Genomic DNA, 24,585 nt, shown 5'->3' on the forward strand with positions numbered 1-24,585 from the left:
AATCTAAACATTAGTCTTCTCTTTGATATAAAGAGGGTAAAAGAGAAGGTTTGCAAAAGAGCGTTCACGACTTTCTTCTCTTTTGAAAAACTTTAGGCTTTTTGCGATTTCCAATCTCATGACATTCTAATGCGGGAGAAGGGGAGGGAAAAATAATTAAATAAAAAAAATAAAGATGGAAATAAAGGATAAGACAATATACATATCTCGTGGTATGCAAAGAGGTCCCCTAAAAGATTTTTTCACAGTACCCAAAATAAATTATTCTTCTCTTTTCTCTAATATTTTTTTGGCTAATTACATATTTATAGAAAAACCCTAAATTCTAACTTTACTCCCAAATCATAATAAATCCTAGCCCTTCATCTATTTGACATTTATATTCAAATTATACCTCTCTATTCTCTACAACAAAAAAATATACAAATACCCCAAAAAAAGACTAAAAATCCAAATAAGCCCAATACCTAATTTCCATCACTTGAAAATAATAAAAATAAAAATAATAATAGTAATAATAATAGTAATGATAATAATGATAATAATAAATAAATAAACTGAGGGCATCATTCTCACTTGATTGGGAGAAGCTCGACTTTGAATGTATTTGCACATCACATCCTTTAAAAGCTACTTGAATAGTTGGTTATAAAGTCCCAAGCTACTTGAATAATTGGTCATAAAGTCCCATAATTGGCATGGGTACTTTATCTTATTCAATAAATCAATTAATCAAACACTTGAATTGCAACTTATAATGGAACTTTGCAATATAAAGTATAATCTTAATTTTAGTTTCTCCTTCGAGTTCCTCATCAAACTTGGGAAGGTCGAGCTTGACACTGATATCATGTGGACCTTCCTCGAGTTGTGATTCTTGCTTCAAAATTTGTTCATTACGTATAGGCTCAACACCTAGAGCATGTGATGAATATCAATTCATCCTTTGGAAAAAGATTTGGCACCAGATCTATGAGAGTGAAAGTACCTTCTTTTCAGTGATGGGTATTATCTAATTGTTGCAGCCACATTTATTTAACTGATCTCTCCATGAATTTGACCCTATCCTCAAATTCCGCAAATCTAACTTTAAATTTCTTCCATCACTTGATTTATGCTCTTTAATTTGTTGATTCACGGGTCCATTATTTGTGGAAATATTTTCTCAATTAAAATAATAGGTTTTGGTGGCATTTTGATTGATCCTCTAAAGCTTTGGTACCAATTGATAAAAAGAGCAAAAAAATAAATAAATAAACCACAAAACTAAAAAAAAAAAAATACCGAACAATAAAGAATGTAAAATTATACCTCTCAAGATCTGCAAAAGAGTCCATGCCTAAAAATATTTTCACAAAACCCAAAAAAACTCTTATTCTCCGCTCTATTATTTTTATTGTCTAATTACATACTTACAGAAGAAACCCTAAATCCTAATTTGCTCCAAAGAAACCCAAATCACATTAAATCCTAGCCCTTCATCCATTCAACCTTTAGCTTCAAAATAAGAGTAAGGTTTGCATAAGGTGTCAACCTGATACTATTGACTTAAGGTGCACCTCAAAACTATGTCGAAAACGCAATTTGCTTTGCAATGATATGAAAATTTATTATTGCCTTTAATTATGAAATTTAAAATTCTAAAAATGGTGACAAGCTGACTTATAAACACTTGAAAATCTTAAAAATGGACGGTCCAAATAAGATGTTAGAAGATTAACAATTTTTAGGCCTAGAATCCCCTTTTTTTTACATGTCAACTAATCTCGAAGTCGAGATGATCGATTGGGAGATTTTCCAGCATAGGAACAACCTTCACTAGCGGTTCTTTAAGTACACCTTACCCGTACAATATAAGGTTGAGACCTTATATAAACTTTTTCCTCAAAATAATCTATTCAAGACACGAATACGATTAAAAAAAACTAAAGATCCAAATAACCCCAAAATCTAATTTTTCTCTGACAAAAGACTAATTGCTTTAAATTTCCTGTAAGAGCCTATTAGTTGCTGCTTATCTTGGGTTCCACTTGCTTTCTGTTGCCTCAGCAAAACCGTTGACAACTTTTTGTAATGTCAGAAAGCAAAAGTCCAAGACCTAACGGAGGCAGCTAAGAAGAGGCCTTCCCAACACTATATAGCAAGCATCAAATAACCAGGAAAATCACAAGAAAGTTAAAAGAACATTGGAGAACCTTAAGGTTCCACTGGAAAAGATAACCACTTAAGATCTGTGGAAAATTCAAAGAAAGTGCACACTAACAACATTGAGTTGACGATTTTCCAGAAAATTTAATTATATTAGATAGATTATTACAAGAAGATAAAATTTTGAGGACTTAGCAGCTCGTTAAGAACAAGTTATGATATTTTAGCGCTGTCAAGTTCCATTTGCATAGATACGGCATCGATTGCAGCAACCACCTCCATCTTCCCCCTGCTCAACGCCTCATCAACTGGAGATTTCTCGTGACTGATCAACAAGACAAATATTTCAATCGTCCTAAGGTTAGCTTAAAGGAGAAAAAGACAAATAAGCAGTGACAACTTATGGAGAATCATCATCATCATCATAGCTTTTTACATACTATTTTGGGTCGGGTAAATGAGAGAATGTTATAAAAAATTACAAATCCAGGATAATATACCTATTCAAGGCAGCGACATTAGCTCCAGCCAATGTCAATTTCGTAACCACTTGGGTGTGCCCATTGAGACAAGCATAATGAAGGGGGGTATTATTCTCCATGTTTGAAGCGTTGGGATCCTGCAGGAAAAGGAAAAAAGTATTTTGACTCCAAGAATATCAGCAGCAAACATGTAATAAAAACAATGGATAAAATCTTCCAATAACAGCTAGCATTTGGAGGCAACAAGATTTGTTGACTCTCTCCAATGCAGCTACCAAAGCTCACTGAACATTACATGAATAAAGAAGGTATAATTTCTCCAAGAAATAACCACCTAAATTACAAATATGTCAAATGGAGAAAAGTCCAATAATGGATAATGACAGACACTAAGATCTTGCTGAAACCCAATGAAAAAACACGAACTTTCAAAAATCTCTTTATCTATTGAGGAAGCAGCCTTTAATATCTCGGACGAAACAAAGGGTAAAAAGGAACCAAAATAAAGACACCTACTGAAATTTCATCTTTGCCGAATCACAAGCCCTGGCAAATTGGTTTCAGGCGGTTCCTAACCCATGTTAGCACTTGAAATCATTGCACACGTGAAGAAGTAGAAAGACGAATTTGAAGGGCATCACAGGGTTGAAGAAGCTATCATTCATCAGCATGGTTCCGTGCTCCTCTCAAGTACGTTTCATATAGCAAAATAAATTGAAATGTACATGAGAAGGGTGCAGAACCATGGTGATGAATGAGAAATTCTTCAACTACAATATAATACATAACCAAAAAAATAGTAGCACAATACAATACCATATGAAACAATTGCCCTCAGGAAAGAGGGCACAGAATGAACGCAGAATGCATAAAGGAATTCAAAATAACAAAATATAGAGAAACACAAGAATGCCTCAGCTGATCTGCAAACATTTTGAGTCAACATTTTCAAACAGAATACCATCATGAATCAACCGATGATGTACATTTACAAAATAGAAACAATTGTATTCACTGAAAACTTATAACCCTGATTGCACAACAAATCAGTCAAACAGGAAATCCAAATTCTTGGTTCTTTTTGAAACTTCAACACTTAGAAGAAATGAATGAATTCAATAAAATTCTCCATTAATCCAAGGGAGTAAACTTTCATGACATATGTAATAGTGAAAGTGACATGACTAATCATAAGACACTGAACCAAAGTACCAAAAGTACCCTTGTCTCTAGGGAAACTATCTAATATTAGATGGTAGATTTCAAGGCACCATGCTACAGCACAAAGAATAGAAGTTCAGTGTGTAATGAAGACAGCCTCATTACCGCTCCATTTCTGATGAGATAATCCACAACCTCTAGATGACCGTTAGCAGCAGCCATGTGAAGTGCTGAAAAGTAAACAAGAATAAGCTCTCGTCAACTGAGTCCAAATATGTATATTGAAAAGGACTGCTATCAAAAAACTCGTAAAAAAGAGGTAATTCTAAATCTCACCTGTACACAATTTACTAATTTCAAACAGACCACAATCAGATCTGACAGAGTATATATGAGGTAAAATGTACAATATTGCGCACCCCCCACCCCACAAAAACAAAAAAAAAGAAAAAAAAAAAAAAAAATACATGGCACGTTTAAAAAACTAGTTATTAGTTTGTGCAGTATTTAACCTTTGTGTAGGGACAAATTTGGAAATTTTCCCTCCAACATATTGTTACACATCTGACCATGGCGACTTTGAAATTAATAAAAATAGCATTGATGGAGTGTTAAATTAGTGATCATTTATGGGTGTTTTACATTTTTTAATTAAAATCCCAATTGAAATATTTATTTATTAGTTCGTTGAAGCAATTTGAATGATCATATTTGGTGTGGAAAACATGCTTCAATGGTGCCATGAAGTAAATAGATAGTGAGTAATTAGAATATAACATCAGTCAGGACAACAGTGATTGCAGCAGTTTCAATCATTGCCTAAAAATAGTAAAGCTGAGCTAGTACAGTTTTTACAGGTATAGTATAGGAAAAATCTTTAGAGAGCAAATCTAGTGGTGCAAAGAAATTGCTTTGGAAAGCTGGAAAATCTGTCATTTGAGTGCTGGTTCAGTTATTTTGCAAACTTTAAGTATTACTCTGTTCATATGAGGCCAGTAACATCCTATATCTCTTCTATATTTTCCAGTCATTTGCTTCAAAATCCAATGCGCAACTCTACAGTTATCCACAATTTCTAATATTTAAGCTGGGAACTAGAGTAATAAAATAACCTTTTCCTCTAGAATGTGCTTTATAGAATCCAGAGTACTTGAGTTTCCTACATTCAAAATCCGGGGTTTCCTTATCTGGTCCATTTGGCTCGAAAGAAACTCTAGAAACTTTCGTGGATGCAAACTCTAACCTTCTGCTATATTTCACAGAGCAGTTTCTTTGGTCACATTTCAGGCTTCAAACCAAAAGACTTTTAAAGGCATACCAGGGAGTTTCTTCTTCCCCCATTGGGTCAACCTCCTTCATCTTCGACCTCAATCTATTACTAGACCTAATAACTGGCAGGCCCCCCCCTCAAGGAATGATCAAGCTAATTTTGATGGGTGCTTCTTAGGCAACCCGCAGCAGGGGTTCGAGGAGTTTATAGAGACCACAAAGGCACCGTCCTCCTTGCTCTTTCAGAGTACATAGGTCTTAAGGACTCCACCCATGCCAAAAGTTTGGCCCTTTTGCATGCTTTGAAAAACTATAATCTTGTGTGGGGCCCACACCTCATTGTGGAAGGGGACTCTAAGAATGTCTTCTCCTGGGCTAGTAATTCTAGCCCTCCACCGTGGCACCTTATTCCTATATTTGATGAGATACATCACATTGGCAGGGCTATGGACGTCTCCTGGATGCATATTTGGTGGACATCCAACGACACTGCAGATCGGCTAGCGAAAGAGGGAGCTAGAAGTGCAACCCGGGTCCACCTTTTTTGATGCAAGACTAGGGGCATACAACCTCCACATCTCAGTCTGAGTTTTTGCACAGCAGTCTAATTTTAGCACAGGAGTGTTTTGAAAGCTTTTGGAATATCTTTGTACAAGGGTGACTCTATATGCCCTCTTTCCTGTTTTTTTAACTACACTGTAAAAACCAAGCAACTGGGCATTGTTATAAGCCACTGTACAAATTTGGTCATACGATTTTTTACCGAGGCCCCAGCTGTGGGTGACTTCGGAACTCTAATTTTGTAATCTCTTACAATGTTAATACAAGTTAACCTTTCCTCAAAAAAAAATCTGGGGTTTCCATGCATAGAAAAAATCTCAGGCTCTACACAGGTTTCTTCACCTTGGATTTTGAAAATTGCTCCTCATTCCAAGGGAGAAAGGTGGATCAATGGATCCAAGGCTAGAAAAGACATGCTATTTCTGCAAAAAAATGCAGTTTTCTAGAACTCCTTCCAGATTTTCTGCCTTGGGCTTTTACCTTTATCTTTTATATATAAAAAACAAAAGTTCACGTATGATCTCTTACACAACAAACTACATCTATGAGTGTATAGGTATCAAAACCTATGATCTCTTAAATAAAAAATCTACGATCTCCCTCCCTCTCCCCCTCCCTTAGTCTCTCCCTCCCTCCCTCCCTCCATCCCAAACCCCAACACACTCCCCCACTTTTCTCCTCCCCCCCCCCTGTCTCCAACCCCAAAAAAAACACCACATAGCACAAACCCACCCGACACACACGCGCACACATTTTTTTGGTTCAAACTCTAGGGAGCACCTCATCTGTAGAAAGGAGGTGCTCATCTTGAGCCTCTTCAGTACAATGATTGAGTTCAATAACTTTTAACATACCATACCCAATATTTCAAGAGTTTTACAGGGGCACCCATAAATGTTTTATATCAAGGAAGCAATAGAACAATTTATTCCATTATCATCCAAACCATCAAATGTGAAGATCAAATGGATAAGAATCACTGTCATCAGTGGAATAATATTACTGCTAAAGACTAACTTTCACACACTTGCCATAGTCTGTACAAAAAGGTTTCTACCCACTGTCCGGTATTTCAAATATATTTTAATCCAGATGAGACATAACCTGTGCGGCCTTGTGAATCCTTCAAATCCAGAGAGACACCCTCCGATGCCAAGTTTATTATATCATCAATATCGTTGTATCTGGCAGCCTAACGAAAACAATGAATGAGTCAGTCACCAAACACAAAGGAATAATGACACTAAATGCAAGGTGGGGAGAGGGATTAACGAAATACGTACAAGCATATGGCCAGAAATAAATTTGCCGTTTTCCTCACCCTCAATAAAGTTAAGAAGCAAAAAAGAATTAAATATGGTGTCACGTTGAACAGGCCAAAACTGGTCAAGCCAGAAACTAAAGAATAATCCTTGGATGCAATAAGTAACGAAGTTTGAGAACTACTCTAACACAGAATATTGCTCAGTGTATAGGATATGAACACCCTACCTAAGAGGATCTACACAATCTAGGGGCTCAAGAACAAAGAGGAAGAAACCCAAAAAGGTGCAAACCAGTTCTTCCACCTCAGTTAAGTGACAAATGCCAATAGGTTCAACAAGGTATTGAGACCCCCACCAAGCTTGTGACTGTTAGAATTCCCCGTACTGGAAGGATGGAGTTTCTTCTTGTTATCATTGACACTAAGGATTAAGGAACATTAATTACCTCAATCCATAAAGACCCCAGGTCTGAGCCTAAGTTATGAGACAAAATAAATCAGCTTACATTAACAAACCAGGTACCCTGCCTTGAAAGTGAAGAACTTTTTAAGGCTAAGGGCCCACAGGATTAGCGCAAATGTGTTACTTAAATCTCACGCAGTCCATCTAAGAAACCAAAACATAATAAATTAAGTTACATTCACAAAGCATCCTTGAAGATCATGTTGGTTCTTTCATTCCAAATACATCAAAAAATAACCAAGCCACACATAATAAAAACTTCAATAGTACATGGCCTTTTTTGTTCAACCAAAGAGAGGGCCAGTGATCCATAAGACCCTTCAAAATTTCGTCCATGACCCAAGAAACCTCAAATAGAATTCAGTAAGAATAGTTGAATCCTGCATGTAATGTGATGGAGGAAAAAATTATAGTTATTTTTTATTTTTATTCAATTTTAAAAGATGTATATTTCGATTTTAGTTTTAGTTAATTCTAGGGTTTTTTAGTTTCTAAGAATTCTAGGGTTTTTATAGTTATTTTATTTATTTCATGAGTATTATTCACAAATACTATTTATGAGTACTATTTATGGGTACTATTCACAAGGGTAAATTTATCATTACGAAATTTAAGTTTGAATTAAAATATATAGGTCATTTTAATCATTGTATGGACATGTAATGTCTTTGAACATTGAATTATAGTATATAGGTGTGTGGGGCTTTGCGATAGTCAATTACACATGATTTTTAGAAATTGAAAAGAGAAAAGCTTAAGCTTTTGGAACCCTAGCTTGGGGTATGGAGAAGACTAGATTTCTTTGACTTGTGCTTGTGTTTGGCTTGTTTCTTGCTAATTTTATTGTTCCCTCAATTTTCCATGCATCAGTGGTATTAGAGCCCGCGATCCACACAAAATATACTGTAGCAGTGCACAAAATTAGTGTAGCAGTGTACGGAATCTACTGTAGCAGTGTACGGACATCATTGTAACGAATATTTTTTGTGCCCTAGATCAAGAACAAAGAGGGGAAGTTACAGGTGGGGTCTAGGGTTTGCTGATTTTGACAAAAATTTTGCCAAAACAAATTAGATCTTGCTGATTTCAGCCGTTTATGTTGATTAATTGCCTAGGGTTTGTGATTTTAACGAACCTTTGACAACGAGAAGGGGCCGTAGAAGGGGGATTTTCATAAATCCAATATGTGATCCCATAAATGATAGAATTGAGGAACTTGAAAGGCAACTACAACAGCTGGCACAACAATTCGCGAGCCTCAATAATGGGCAAGACGGTGATCTTTAGCCCAAGAGGATCTAGAGTACACGCATTTTCACTTTTGCGCTTTGCGTGTAAAGTCGAGTGATGAGGATAGTGATAGAAGACCTAGATGTGGGGAACATTACTCTAGGGTTTTCAATTTGGAGGATGAGATTTTTTATTTTGACATAGATTGCATGGAAAGTCAGTAAATTGTATATTGGGATTCACCACCGATCTTCGATATACTCAGATGAACAATAAGATTTCTTAGGAGATCCGATCTATGATAAGGATCTAGATGATGATCATGAGATTTTGGATGAGTGAAGAATATGGAGAGAAGGCAACGGGAGGATTGAACAAAATCATGGCCTTTGAAGATCTCATTAATATCGATGAGGTAATGCATTCAAGAAATTCAGGGTATTGGAATCAGAGTTGTGCAGTGGAAGCATGGTCGATTTAGAATCTGCACATTGTGGCCCTGATTCCTTAATATACATATCATGATCCGTTTCTTGAAGAACTATCTTTACCACGAATAGTATTTGAGCCAACAACGAAAAAGAAGGTTGAAGAAGGTATTTTTTATGCTGAGTTCATCTTAGCACACTTGAAAACTCGAGGATGAGTTTTCTCCAACAAGAGGATAATGATCGAGGGAAAAATTATACTTATTTTTAATTTTTATTAAATTTTAAAGGATGTATATTTGATTTTAGTTTTAAGGTTTAATTCTAGGGTTCTTTAGTTTCTAGGAATTCTAGGGTTTTTACAAATTTTTTATTTATTTCATGAATATTATTCACAAGTACTATACATGAGCAGTATTCATGGGTACTATTCATATGGGTAAATTTGACATTACAAAATTTAAATTTAAGTTAGGATATATAGATCATTTTAATCATTGTATAGACCTATAATGTCCTTGAATATTGAATTATAGCATAAAGATGTGTAGGGCCTTGAGAGGGTATATTACACATGATTTTTAGAAATTGAAAGAAAAGCTTAGGCTTTTGGAGCCCTAACTTGGGGTATGGAGAAGAAACCCTAAGTTTCTTCGACTTGTTCTTGTGTTTGTCTTGTTTATTGCTAATTTTATTGTTCCCTCAATTTTGCCTACATCAGAATTTCATCTGAGCGGAGTTCACTAGAAAAGAATGCTAGATGACATGATTCATAAATTTCTGTGACAAAGAAAAACAATACATAGGAATTAGTTGATTGCCCAAAAGGGAAAGAAATAATTAGACTGAAATCGATTTTGAATTGGGTTTTGTTGAAAAACGCTATGTTTTAAAATGCTGGATGCGGCCAAAAGTGGTGGGGGGGCCAACACGACAACGCGGCTCGATGCGGTCTGGATGCGGGTGCATCACGGCGATGCGGTCAGTAAATAAAAAAGTTCTAAAAAATCTAAAAAAATAGGTTAATGCATAGGAAAAAATATGGAGGTGATATATGTGATAGTAGGTATTTAGTTTATTCATTAACTCCAAAAGTATTAGCTATCGGAGATTTTGTATCCACTATCCCCTGATAGAAACTAGAAACTTGAAACGAACTTCATAAAACATTCAACAATCAACAACAATAAGCACAAATCTGTAACCACAAACCTTAAAGTTACAAACCAAAAGTCCATGAAGATTAAAGAGTTTTAAAGTCAAACTCAAGAAGAGTCATTACAATCATCATCTTCATGGCTCTTGAAACCCTCGATTTGTTGTCAAATGTTCGCCTAAACTTCCTCAAATCAACAAGCAAAAGTTATGAAGTCAAATCGATCAAATAAAAGCCACGGATGTGGCTGAAAAATGTTGTATGGGGGGTTTAATACCCCCTCAAACCCTTTCCTGCCATTTTCAAAGGTCAAAATGACCTTATTATCCTTACCCAAGGGTACAGTTTTGAAAAAAATCATAGATAGATTATGTGGCCTGATGTGGCTTTGATGCAAGATGCGGTGAGATGTGGTGCATATGCGGGCGCATCTCTCCACACCACAAATGCGGGCAAGTTCGATGCATTGGGCAGCCACATTTTAAAACACTGGAAAAGGGAAAAGAAGAAAAAGTTTATAAACTGAAAAAGGCTTTACATGGGCTAAAACAAGCACCAAAAGCTTGAGAACAGCAAAATTGATAAACATTTTTGGCAAAATGGATTCAAAAGGAGCCCAAACCAAAAACTGGTGGAAATTCACTGTATGTAAAAAAGGGAAGTTGAAATTCCTTCATAATTGTATGCCTTTATGTAGATCGTTTGATTTATATTGGTACAAACCAAAAAATGGTAGAAGAATTTAAGAAACCATGATGAAATAATATGAAATAACTTATTTGGGAATCATGAAATATTTTTTTGGAATCCAAGTAAAACAGTCGGAGAAATTTTTATCTCTCAAGGGAAATATGTTGAAGATTTCTTGAAAAAATTCAAAATGTCAAATTGCAAACCAGTGACTACTCCAATGATAGTGAATGAAAAATTGTCAAATTACGATGGTGCAAACAAAGTTGATGCATTGATTTACTGAAGTTTGGTTGGATCCTTAATTTATCTAACATAAGGCCATACATTGTGCAATCAATTAGTATTTGTTCTAGATTCATGAATGAGCCGAGTAAACTGCATTTTGCAACACCGAAAGGATTTTGAGATATATCCAAAGAACAAAGAAAGAAACATGGTATCAAATATGTTTATGAAAAGGATATTAATCTTGTTGGATATTCCGATAGTGATGAGTCAACTTCTATTGATGATCGGTAAAACTCTTCCAGCCGTTTATTATGCCTAGGTACAAAGTGATATCGTGGTCATCAAGGAAACAAAATATCGTTGCCCTATTGTCAACAGAAGCCGAATATATTTCAGCAACAAACGTAGCATGTGAAGCCCTCTGGCTCAGAAGAATTTTTATCAAATTTACAACAAAAGCAAAACTCCCCCACAACAATTTTCTGTGACAATATGTCAACAATTGCAATGAAGAAAAATCCAATATTTCACAGCAGATCGAAGCAAATAGAAATTCGGGATCATTTCATTAGGGAGCTGACAAAAAAATGAGAAATAGATCCAAAATTCATCAACACAAATGACCATCTTGTACATATATTCACAAAGACAATTTGTACAGACAAATTTATCTAGTTCAAAGATACCATGAGTGACAAATTAAGGGAGGATGTTAAAAATAATTTGTCAGTTTCCACCTCATCTCATCATTATGTCATCATGACATCATAAATCCAACAAATGACATCACTTACATCATGATTTCGAAACATCCTCTTCTCTCTCTAGAACAATGAAGACTCTAAGAAGTCAAAATCGGTGAAAAGGTCTCATAAAAAAAGAAGACAAAGAAAGTATACAACAACATGGGCAGTTAAAAAAGTTTATAAATTAAAAAATTTGAGGAAACTTTGACACCAAAATATTTTTTTTTTTTTTGAGAATGAGCTTTAATACCAAAATTTGTTTTAAATTTGCAAAGAATGGTAAAAAGATGAAAAGGAAGGATTATTCACTCAAAAAATTTATATTATTGCATTTAGAATAGTAAAAACATGGGTTACAAAGAAGTAATATAGAATGAGGGATCACATACTATTACAAGATTTGTCATAAAGTTTTCTCTTATTTTCCATCTTACTTCCATGTTGCTTCCACATGCTTAATTATAAACTTTTTAAACCACACATCAATGTTCTAAAAGTATGCCGCTTGACCACCTAGGCTGCTTTCTGAAGAAAATGCCTAGGCGTTCTTAAGGTGGTCACTGTTAAGTGCTGGAACTAAGCGCCCACCTAGGCTGCCTGCAGGAGTATGGTGGAAAAGGAGCAAAAAAAGTCATTTTACCACATTAAAAGGGGGGATAAGGGTTTGTGGGGTCATTCGTGCCCCCCAAAACAATTTTAGTTAACTTTAGAGTGAGAAACAACTTGAAAAAAACTAGATTTGAAGTTTTTTTGAGAGGTCGAAATTTTTTTCAAAATCCTCGAATGGTCACGATGTTAAAGGATACTCAACCCCAATCTTTTTTTAGGCTTACAGCTGCTGTAAAAGAGGAGATTTGGGAACCCAAACATTTCAGTTTGGCCTAAAATCGAGTCCACTTCAAGAAGGTTGGTATATTTCAATAGTTTTCATTATGTTTTGAATTTTGTTCCCTTAATGTCTATTGTCTAATGATGTTATTTTTTGCTATTTGTATTTTTCTTTGATATTTTGTGATATATATTTGACATGTTATTGTCTATTTGGATTATTATTTTATTAGTTAGTTTAATAATTGCTTATTAAATAATTGTATGTGTGATGTGTTTTCTCGATGTATGATTCATAAAGCATAATTATTTTATTAGTTAGTTTAATATTTGCTTAATGCTTATTAAATAATTCCATGTGTGATATTCTTTTTCGATTTTGTGTTATATCATTGCAATTTTGATGTGTTTGTTTTACCAAGATTTGTTTTTTGGCTTAATAAGAAGCCAATACATTAAAGGGTCCATGTTACTTCCTATTTGTAATAAAAAGCCAATACAGACAAAACTTACTTATTGAACAATAAAACAGACAATTTTATATATAATAAAATTGGGGGAGGTGTAGGGGATCCAAATTTAAAAAAAAAATCATCAACTTGTTTTGGGCTTGGGCGCCTGCCGGGGCTGCCTAGCACCCCCACCGCCTAGGCAGCCGCCTCCGACTTATTGTACATTGCCGCACATCCATATGGGTCTAGATGGGCTACTTGGTTCTACCGCCTTTGACTCTTTCCATATTGTTCTACACTTTCATCATCTTATTTTTTATAAGACCTCTTCACCGATTCTGACTTCTTAGAGTCCTCAATCTCCTAGAGAGAGAAGAGAACGTTTGAGAGGAATCATGATGCAAGTGATGACATGATGGATGTATGATGTCATGATGAGATGAAGTGGAAAGTGACAAACTATTTTTAACATCCCTTTTTAATTTATCACTCTCATGGTAACTCTAAACTGGATCAATTTGTCTGTAGAAATTGTCTTTGTGAATGTATGTGCAAACTGCTCATTTGTGTTGATGAATTTCGGCTCTATTTCTCTTTTTTTTGTCAGCTCCTTGATGAAATGATGCCGACTTTCTATGTGCTTCGATTGGTGGTGAAATACTAGGTTTTTCGTCACAAATGCTGAAATATTGTCACAAAAAATTATTGTGGGGGAATTCTGCTTTTGCTGCAAATCTGATTAAATTCTTTTGAGCCAGACAGGTTCATATGTTGTGCTTTTTGCTGAAATATATTTGGCTTCTGCTAATGATAGTGCAACAATATTTTGCTTCCTCAATGACCACGATATCATTTTTATAAATAGGCTGAATACATAGCCAGAAGTTCTATCCTGATGATCAATAGAACCAGCCAAATCGCTATCAGAAATTCCAACAAGATTAGCAGCGTTTTCAGAAATATATTTGATGTTGTGTTTCTTTGTTCCTTGGATTTACTCAAAATCCTTTTGCTGCTGTAAAATGCAGTTTACTTGATTCATTTATGAACGTGGAACAAATACTGATTGTATGCCCAATGTCTGGCCTTGTATTAGTCAAATAAATTAAGCATCCATCCAAGCTTTGATAAATTAATGCATCAATTTTTTCTGCACCATTGTATTTTGACAGTTTTTCATTCACTGCTATTGGAGTACTCACTGGCTTGCAATTTGACATTCTGAATTTTTTCAAGAGATCTTCAACATATTTTCTCTTGATATAAAAATTTCTCCTTCTGACTGTTGTACTTGGATTTCAAGAAAATATTTCATGATTTTCAAATCAGTCATTTCATATTCTTTCATCATGCCTTTCTTAAATTATTCCACAATTTTTTTGTTTTTACTAGTATAAATCAAATCATCCACAAAAAGGCATACACTTAGGAATGAATTTCCACTTCCATTTTTTACATACAGTGAAGGTCGCTTGGGCTCCTTGAAAATACTTATCAATTTTGTTGTTTCAAGCTCTTGGAGCCTATTTTAGCCGATATAAAGCCCTTTGCAATTTATAAACTTTTTCTTCTTTTCCTTTTTCAACAAAACGTTGTTCTACATATACTTCTTATTCAAGTTCCCCATTCAAAAATGTAGATTTTACATCCAACTAAAAAACTAGAATTTTTAATTAGGTAGTTATGGCCAAAACAGTTCGAATGGTTTTCATTCTGGCAATAGGGGCAAAATTTTTATTGAAATCTATTCTAGGTTGTTGGGAGTAACCTTTCATCACCAGTCGAGCTTTGTGTTTTTTAATGGAACCATCTTCATTATATTTTATTTTGTAGATCCATTTCAGCCAATTATTTCTTTCCTTTATGGGCGATCAATTAATTCCTATGTATTATTTTTTTTATAATGGAAATTTCCTGATTTATGGCATTTACCCAACTTTTGTCTTTAGTTGCTTCTGCAAAAATTTCTGGTTCACTAGAAAAGAATGCAACATGACATGACTCATAAATTTCTGAAAGAGATCTTACTTTTTTTTAGAGTCTCTGAATCTGAAGAACTTGAACTTGGACTTTCTTGTCTTGGACTTGAAGAGCTTGTTTCTCAAATTATATTTCTATCATCAATCTGTAAATTTTTTTATTCTTGACCAGATTTTTCATTCCAGATCCATTCACTTTTCTCATAAAAAATAACATCTCTAGAAATCACCATTTCATTTGTGTTTTTTATTGAAAAGACAAGCTTTTGAAACTTCACTGTATCCAATAAAGATATATTTTTCGGCTTTTCCATCAAATTTTTCTTTGTATTGGGAAGTGCTTTTTCCATAAGCAATACATCTAAAAACGTTGAAAAATTTTAGTTTTGGTTTCTCTTATACCAGGTCTCAAAAGGTGTTTTATTTTGTAGAGATTTAGTAGGAGACCTGTTCAAAATATAAACAGCAATATAAACAGCTTCAACCTAGAATTTATTAGGAAGATTCTTACCCTTCAACATACTCCAAGCCATTTCGACTATTGTTCTTTTTCTTCTCTCTGTTACTCCATTTTGCTATGGAATATATGTTGCTGTTAATTCTATTTTGATTCCATTATTCTTACAAAAATTCCAAAATGCTTTTAATGTGAATTCTCCTCCTTGGTCAATTGTCAAAAATTTAAATGGAAAACCACTTTGCTTTTCTTCATGGGCTTTAAACTAAGAAAATACTGAAAAGGCTTTTGATTTTTGTCCGAGGAATATACCCACATCATACTTCCCCTACTGCATGGAAGATATATACTTCCCCCCATCCAGCCGTTCAATTTTGATCAAGTGAGCCAATGACTGTTTGATCTAGATCCGACACTTCAGAGTATTTTATTTTAATTTTTTCTACAAATTATAGGAATATGAAATTTGGTATGTGTCATCACCTCCATGGGGTGCGCCTCAAAAACAATTTAAAAATATTTTCAATAAAATATGATAACCAAAAGACCCCTGAAGGTGTAAAGGATAGGTTTCAAATAGGCTATGAAGGTGTGAGATGGGAGAGAGGCTAAAGAGGGGATAAGGTTGGCCCAAAGAGGGATAAGGACAAGTAACAAATCTAAAATGGAGTGGTTACTGTGAAAAGTGCCTCTAAAAGTCCCAGAGTTTCTCTCTATCCAAATACTATAGAGGGTAGTAGCTACTGCCAACTGCCAAGGTTTCCTACCAATTTTAGGGAAAGGAGGGGATAAGAAAGTTAAGAAAAGGCTGTCTAAAGAGGGAGGGGTTACCCATTGTAAACCGAAGAGGTTGAGAACAGAAGACCACATGAATGAGGAAACCCCGCAGTGAATAAAAAGATGGGGAATAGTTTCTTCATCATGGAGGCAGAGAATGCAACGGTTGGGAAGGGATAGCCCCCGACGTTACAATTGATCTAAGGTAAGGGTTCTTCCGTGGAGAAGAACCCAAAGAAAGACCTGCATCTTGTGAGGGGTAGCAAGACACCAGATTTCGTTCAAGGCAGGAGCAAAAGGAAGAACAGGAAGTAAAAAAGAGTACCATGAGGATACTGTAAAAGAGCCAAATGGATAGGAGACCAAATGATAGAGTCTTGGTTTGAAAGCAAGCTGAAAACAGAAGAAAAGAGTTTGAAGGAGAGATTGAAAAGAAAGAAGTTCTTGATCTGAGAGATTTCTCCTAAAGGTGGGAGACAAGACCAACGATGAACCTCTCAACTCAACATAGTTCGATATAAGGGCATCCTGGTTAAGGGCCACTAGGAAATATGAGGGAAAGAGAAGGTTAAAAGGGAAATCACCTAACCAAATATCCAGCCAGAATCTAATTCTAAGACCATTGCCCAATTTCAAACGGATACAATTAAGAAAGGCAGCTTTGATGGAGAAGATACTTTTCCAGACCCCTGACGATCTATAAGTGGGGGTTCTAGGCCACCACCCATCGGGTCCAATGCCATACTTGGCTCAAACAACTTTCCAAAGGAGAGGGTGAGGGGAGGAGACCTCCACCACCATTTGCCAAGCAGAGCGAGGTTCATGGTTCTGAGCTTTTTAATGCCTAATCCTCCTACACTTTTAGGAAAGAAAACTTTATCTCATGCTACAAGGTGGAAATTGTCGATATCAGAAGAACCAGACCAAAGGAAATCTCTCATGAGCTTTTTTAAGAGATTGATGATAGAGAGAGGAATAAGGAAGAGTGACATGAAGTAAATAGGGTTACTACCTAGAGCGGCTTTGATAAGAGTAAGATGACCACCTTGTGATAGAAACCTCTAATAGTGGCTTTGATAAGAGTAAGATGACCACCTTGTGATAGAAACCTCTAATAGTGGCTTTGATAAGAGTAAGACGACCACCTTGTGATAGAAACCTTTCTTTCTAGCAGGCGAATTTCCAGTTGAACTTCTCGATTAGGTTATCCCAAAGGTGTTTTCTCAGTTTACCTATGCAAAGGGGTAGGCCCAAGTACGAGGATGGCAGGTCAGCCGTTTTACAGCCCAAGTGTTGAGATAGATTGTGGAGTTCCTGGGAATCAACCAAAATTCCCAACATCTTTGGTTTTGACATATTAACTTTCATCCCGGAAAGAAGTTCGAAAGTCCTTAGAAAGAGCCAAAGGTTGTCAATTTCATTGGGGAGGGCTTCGTAAAAGATGAGAGTGTCATCAGCATAAAGGAGATCAGAAATGACAGGTCCTAAGAGAGAGGTCTTAAAACCAGTAAGGAGGCCCCCATCATAGAGGGGCAATAAGGATCTGGAAAACAATTCTCCAATTAGGGTGAAGAGAAAGGGGGAAAGGGGGTCACCCTGTCTGAGGCCCCTAGATGCCGGGAAGTATCCCACAGGAGACCCATTAAGGAGGATAGAGAAATGGGATTGGAAATGCAAGCTATGATCCAAATTCTCCATGTGGATCCAAACCCCATTCGAGATTGGACAGACTCGAGAAGATCCCCGTCCACTCGATCGTAGGCCTTATCCTAGTCAAGCTTGGATATAACTCCCTTTTGACTTGAGATGGATCTAGAGTGAATAGCTTCATGAGCCATGAAGGCCCCATCTAAGATTTTTCTATTAGCAACAAAGGTCGACCGAGAGGGGGAGACCACAGTGCTAAGGACCTCTTGCAAGCGTGTTGCCAAAACTTTGGCAAGAATTATGTATGAGGAATTTAGGAGACTGATGGGCCTAAAATCTCTAACTTTGTGCGCACCTTCTATTTTAGGAATAAGGGCAAGGAAGGTTGAATTAAGAGCCGAATTGAGACAACCCCTATGGAAGAATTCACCAAAGAAGGCAAAAAGATCTGGGGCAATGGTGTCCCAGAAAAGTTGGAAAATGGCGATGAGAAACCCATCAGGCCTAGGGTCCTTGTCTTTGGGAAGAACAAAAACAACCAAACAAATTTCTTCTAGGGTGAAGGGTCTTTCCAACCGCAAAATATTGAGATGAAGGGAGGGTCTGAAAATTGAGACTTCCCAAGGAAAGGGAGGGGTTCTGAGGTTTAGAGAAAAGGTTTTTAAAATACCTTAAAAAAAATCGTTTAATATGGTCCTGTTGGTAGAAGGAATGGTTTCCAACAGAGATATGAGTAATCGCATTGCTCCTGAGTCTAGAACTAGCAGATCGATGGCAGAATGTAGAGATAGCCATTTAATACCCTTGAAACTTTTAGAGGGCATTTTGGTCATTTTATTTTATTGAGAATATTTTTTAGTATTTTTTATAGGTGTGGGATTAATAGAGGAGTAGATGCCCAAATTTTGGTATGAAAATGTTTTGTATAAAAAAATTAATAATAAAATAGTGTAGACGCGTGACATTGTGATTGGGGCCATTTCAACTATCCATTCAGAATGGACGGTTGGATAGGGGGAAGTATATAAGTTTTATACATTAGGGGAAGGATATAAAGCTTGCCCTTCTTTATTTTCTTCAATATTTTTCTTTTTTGAAACTGTCACTTTCGACTGAAAAGCTTGTCATACATTTTGATTTGAAAATCTACTCGTTCTTTTTTCATGTGCTTAAAGAGATCTACTTAATTCTTGTAATGAAACTTTAGATAAATCTTTCGATTCTTCTGTGGCAGCTACAACATGGTCAAACTTTACAAGCAAGCTTCTTAGAATTATTTGAACAATTGTTTTGTCAAGAAACATCTCCATAACGTCTAATCTCATTTATTATTCCAACAACGCTAAAAAAAAGGTCTGAACTGATTCACTATCTTTCATCATCAAATTATTAAATTCTCTACATAAATTTTAGAGTTTGATAGAAATCACTTTTTTAGATCCCTGAAATTCTTTTTCAAAATATCCCATGCTTCTTTTGATTTTGAAGCAATTTTAATTCGAGGAAAGATAAATTTACTTACAACTTGCTGGATGAAGAGAAGGGCTTTTGCATCACTCTTTTAATTTTTTTTGAGTGAGGCTAACAATGCATCACTCTTTAATTTTCCTTGTATTCATTTTGTTTCGCTTGTGACCATGATTCAAGCGCAATTGCATCTTCTGGCTCTGGACAGCCTTCTTCAACAATATCCCACAAATCTTGTGAGATAAAGAGAGTCTTCATTTGGAGACTCCATGAATCGTAATCTTCTCCATCTAGGATGGGTATTAGGTTTTGAGTAGAATTCATCCCGAAATTGATGCCATAGGCAAAGCTTAGGCAAAGAGGTCCCTTAGGGCATGAACCAGGCTTTGATACTAAGTGTTGGAATTTGAGGAAGCTTTGATACCAAAAGTTGTTGGAAATTTGCAAATAATGGTAGAAATGATGAAGAGGAAGCAGCATTCACTCTAGAAAATTTCACTATTGCATTTAGAATAGTAAAAACATGGGTTACATAGAAGTAGTATAGACGGAAGGATCCATACTATTACAAGATTTTTCATAAGGTTTTCTCTTGTTTTCCTACTTCTCTCAACTTCTACGTACTTATTTATAAACTTTTTTCAACCACCCATCCATATGGTTCTAGATGAGCCACTTGTTCCACCGCCTTTAACTCTTTCCATATTGTTCTACACTTTCATCGTCTTATTTTTTATAAGACTTCTTCATCGATTTTGACTTCTTAGAGTCTTCATTGTTCTAGAGAGAGGAGAGAACGTTTGAGAGGAATCATGATGTAAGTGATGACATGACGATGGATGTATGATGTCATGATGAAGTAATGATGAGATGAGGTGGAAACTGACAAATTATTTTTAATAAGAGAATGCATCCATGTTTGTTATGCCTTTTATCATAGGCTACAAAAATTTGGGGTCAGCAACAATTACAAAAGAAAACATTTAGGATCTACAGCCACAGCTTTGGGGATGGTCCACAGTGAGAATCTTGTCATGTTTGGCTAACAATCCAAAGATAAAGATGGGTGGTGCTTAGATTCTTCAAAAGTAACATCCAGGAGAAACCCCTACCCAAATATCCAGCTCCTAGAAAAGAATTGAGAAATGACGCTCTATCTCATTTCACTGTCCCCTGTCAAAATCTCTAGTTGACATAAGATCTTTTTCGAGGTGTCCTAAGATAAAATCTTCTTCAAGGTGTCCTAACAATTAACCTAACTCCAATCTTATGGAGTTGGAAAACAGATGTTAGAAGTAAAGAGTTCTTTATTTTGTTGGTGAAATAGTGTTCTGTTAAGAGACTATATGTTGTGTTGTCTTTCTGGTTATATGAACATATTTTGTGCTTGAGAGTCTGCTATCTTTTTGTTCCATTCTTGAGTTCCTCTATATAAGGAAGATACCATTGTCATTCCCCATTTTTAAATGAAAATCTGTCCATGTAAAATATAATATGGGACGCAATTTTATGTGGTATCAACATGTATGACATTCATAAATAATAGGAAAGAAATGACATACAACATAATACCGATTTCATAAGCAGGCATGTCTCACCATATCTAGAGACCATTTCAACATTTTTATTGAGAATGAAATTGGAATGGTAGTCCTAACCGCTGTGGCATATTTTTGGGAAATTTCCATTTAATTTGGAAGCCTTGACAGCAGGATTTGAGCGGCTCCAAAATTGCTCAAAACCATGGTTTGTAAGAGAAAATTATGTATTTTATATTGATACCCGTCACAAAGTCTTGTGTGGTTTTGACATCTTTCCATGGCGAAAGGGAAAGTGACAATACTCCCCATCTTTCACATGCAAACTTGCACACTCCTCTGCTGATATCCTTAATCCTTGTGGATCCCCTGTTGTGAGTTATCAAATGTCCATTTTGATAAGAATGAGCATTGTGATACTCCCCTATCATCTTAACAGTAGTGTACAATGTAGAGTTACCTGAAATGAGGTGGGAATGTGACAGGTGACGGGCACCATCAAGCACATAACTAGAGGCACCAATGTCCCTTATCCATGATAAGCATGACAAAGAAAATAAAGATGTACCATGTAGAACTTGTTGGATAGCAATGTTTCATGGCTAAAAGCCTCCTGGAGAGGAACTAGAAGCATTCACAAGAGAAAAAAAGGTAGTGGTACCCAAATCAATCGAAGAAATGTATCATGAGGTACTTGGGCATGTTTATGGCAGACTCATCGGGTTTATGACTAGATCCATGTGTTGCTCCGTTTCTTATGGCATGTTAACTATGTGTGTGTCGTTCCATTCATTAACTCGCATAATTTCATGTGGCCTATTTCTTTACGATAATTACATCAAGATAAATAGCAATCCTTATTAAGGATTTATTTCAAATATCAAATCTAGCTAGCCAATGGTACTGTTACTTCGAGTGTGAAAATCGTAGGAAAAGAAAATTGCTATTAATACTTGCATTGAGTTTGAAGCATGGAGTTATTGAAATGCAAGTGAAAAATGCTTTACAGGTTGATGCACTAGAAGATCTCAAGCTCAGATCATTTATTGTTCGATTTAAACATGTGTATTATGTACTTCAACAACAAACGGGGAGACCATTAAATTAGTTACAAAAAGTTTGCTCAAATCAGTAATAATGGCTGTTCTTGCTCTGTAAATATAGGCTAGTTTCGAGCTTCATACTCCTTTGGTTGTCATGAAGCACATCTGGGTAATAACTATCTACTGTCCCAATGAGTTATCCATCATCCATGCAATAATTCTTAAAAAGTTGAGCTATCTACTGTCCTTAAGTAATTGCTGACCCATTTATTCTCGAACATTTTGTATTATGGGGTTATGATTTCGAGCTTGACAAGTTTAGCATCAGAAATATCAATGTAATCTCCAAAATACCTACCATAAACCAGGAGTTATTCATCATAATCATCCGCAACAAGTAACAAGAAAGTTGAAATGAGACTTCCCCATCAAGATTCAGATGTTGGTGATTAGCTGCATCATGGGTTTCATAGTTTATCTCATAAAAAAGGGGTAAAACACTATCTTGATTTGGATGGCTCATGTTCAAGACTAAAGACTGAGTACGAAATTATGCAAACACTGCGGCTGATTTAATCACATGACAAGAAGAACTCATCTACTTCTATTGGCAATCATTCAAGCTGGCTATTTTCAAAATCAAAAGCAAATTAGAGGAAGCATTAGAAGTTCCCAAATATGATCAGTATGGGTCTTCAAAACCTCAAAAAGAAAATAATATGGAATAATTTTTTATTCACAAAGCAGCAAGTTTCATTGGATACTTTCGCAGATTGTCCAGGGCTAAGCTGACATTGCTCTACTTATGTAAAAGTGTTTACTCAAAAAATCAAAACAACACTTGGCTATACTTCACAGAGAAAGTGAGAGAGTAAAGTTCAACCCAAAACGGCGGATGAGAGGAACACTTAATGCTGTTACTCTGAAGATATCGGAGGCCAGAAGAAGAAATAGTACCTGGATTAGGTCATTGACCATCTCCTCCTTTGTTGCTGAATCCATTAGCGATCCTCTCTCTCTCTGACCGAGAATCTCCACGCTGCAACTGGTTCAATCGAAAAGCCAAACTACGAAAATTCGATTAGTAGGCAGACTTCGATTGAGCATTTAGGCATGGTCACGCTAATTTGCGTTAATATCAATTACCCAAAATAATTTGCCAAATATCCCTCTAAATCACCCTCTTTTGTTCGAAAAAAGTTTGTTTTTTTTTTTATATTCTATGGGAATTTTATGAGGAATTTGTATTATCAAATTAAAACATGTCATCCATATGCTATATTTTGTCTTGGAGTCTCACTTTCAAGAATGTAAATTATCTTCATTTTATTATCTTTTTGTATATTTGATTAAGCTCGAGTTTTGGGGAGTTAATAATTCTCATCATCTCACATTTGTTAAAAAAATATTCTAAAATAAATAAAATAACCAAAATAACTTTCAAATTTTAAAATCTATAGGGCTGTTTTGTTTATTTTTAGGTAACTTCAGATTTTTTAGTACTTCTTTATAAGTGAGTTAGGAGTGAGTTAGGAAGAGAAAGGATGGACAATTGAGTTTAATCGAAAATATGGAAAAAAAGAATAAAATTAAAATACAACAATTTTTTTTGACAAATATTACTACATTTATTAATAACTACAAAAGGGAAATTACATCATTAGAGACAACAAGAGAAAGCAAAGAAACACCTCCCTTCGCCAAAAGATCAGCCACATTATTAGCTTTGTGATAAACATGACTAAATGAGATCGATAAAGATGCTGTTAGATCCATGATCTATAACTATAAAGATCTGAGCTCCCAAGGGACTCTTTGTTCCTTATTACACCATCTAATCGTGTTCAAATAGTCTCTTTCAATCATATAGCAATTGCTAAGATCTCTATTGATGAAAAGCTTCAATCCTTATAACAAGGCACACAATTCTGTGTAGTTAGCTTTTGCGGTACCTATTAGACCAGCATAGGTGAAGATAACCTCTCCATATCAATCACGCACCACACCACCAATACCAGCTAACATAGGGTTTCCCAAGGAGCTTCCATCAAAGTTCAACTTAAAACTCCCTTGACATAGTGCAATCCAATACATCTCGGTCTAGCCCCACTAAGTCCAACAGAAAAAAGATTTATCAAATTAATCATCACATCTACTTGTGAGATACTCCATCCCTTCTTTGTAGTCGATAGCCACGACCAAATTGATTGTTTGATTAAATAAATCAATCTATCAAAGGGAATAGAAGTCCCTTCAAACGTCCTATTTGTTCTTCTCCTTCCATATCTCCTAAAGGATCACCTATCTGGCTATCTTCCAAACTACGCTTCCAGTCTTAGGCAGATGGGGTAGTGCTAATTGCATTACAATCCCAATCACATTTTGAGGAAGCACTATATTCAACCCTAAAAAACCAAACAACCAAGACCAAATCCGCATAGTAAAAGGGCAATGAATAAATAGATGCACATCATTCTCCCCATCTACCTTGCACATCAAACATACATTAGGCAGCATTTTACCTCTTTTTATCAAGTTATCCTATTGTCAGTACTTTATCCTGAGCAG

The 24,585-nt window shown here is 35.7% G+C and overlaps 1 protein-coding gene across 2 annotated transcripts; it reads right to left on the bottom strand.

Moving 5' to 3' along the window:
- Positions 1–2,175: 2,175 nt before the first annotated feature.
- LOC18444568 (ankyrin repeat family protein) lies at positions 2,176–23,054 on the bottom strand. 2 transcript variants are annotated; one of them, XM_006854735.4, is made up of 5 exons: positions 22,975–23,054; positions 6,726–6,813; positions 3,957–4,021; positions 2,649–2,767; positions 2,176–2,473 (listed from the first exon to the last, which is right to left on the bottom strand). In XM_006854735.4, the coding sequence occupies exons 1-5, from the start codon at positions 23,017–23,019 to the stop codon at positions 2,362–2,364; spliced, it is 429 nt and encodes a 142-aa protein (XP_006854797.1). In that variant the 5' UTR covers positions 23,020–23,054; the 3' UTR covers positions 2,176–2,361. The 2 variants fall into 2 exon arrangements, with proteins under 2 accessions (XP_006854797.1, XP_088708769.1); XM_088852643.1 differs by lacking the exon at positions 6,726–6,813.
- Between the last annotated feature and the right edge of the window lie 1,531 nt (positions 23,055–24,585).

The sequence above is a fragment of the Amborella trichopoda genome, chromosome 1 (assembly GCF_054954075.1).
Source record: "Amborella trichopoda isolate Santa Cruz 75 chromosome 1, AtrichopodaSantaCruz75HAP2 v2.0, whole genome shotgun sequence".
NCBI lineage: Eukaryota > Viridiplantae > Streptophyta > Magnoliopsida > Amborellales > Amborellaceae > Amborella > Amborella trichopoda.

Bases quoted from the DNA above. Each gene is read 5' to 3' on its own strand.
- LOC18444568 (XM_006854735.4), bottom strand. From the start codon at position 23,019: ATGGATTCAGCAACAAAGGAGGAGATGGTCAATGACCTAATCCAG. The intron at 4,022-6,725 runs GTTATGTCTCAT...TTTACTTTTCAG, and splicing joins GGATTCACAAGGCCGCACAG to CACTTCACATGGCTGCTGCT. The intron at 2,474-2,648 runs GTATATTATCCT...CTTGTTGATCAG, and splicing joins AATGTCGCTGCCTTGAATAG to TCACGAGAAATCTCCAGTTG.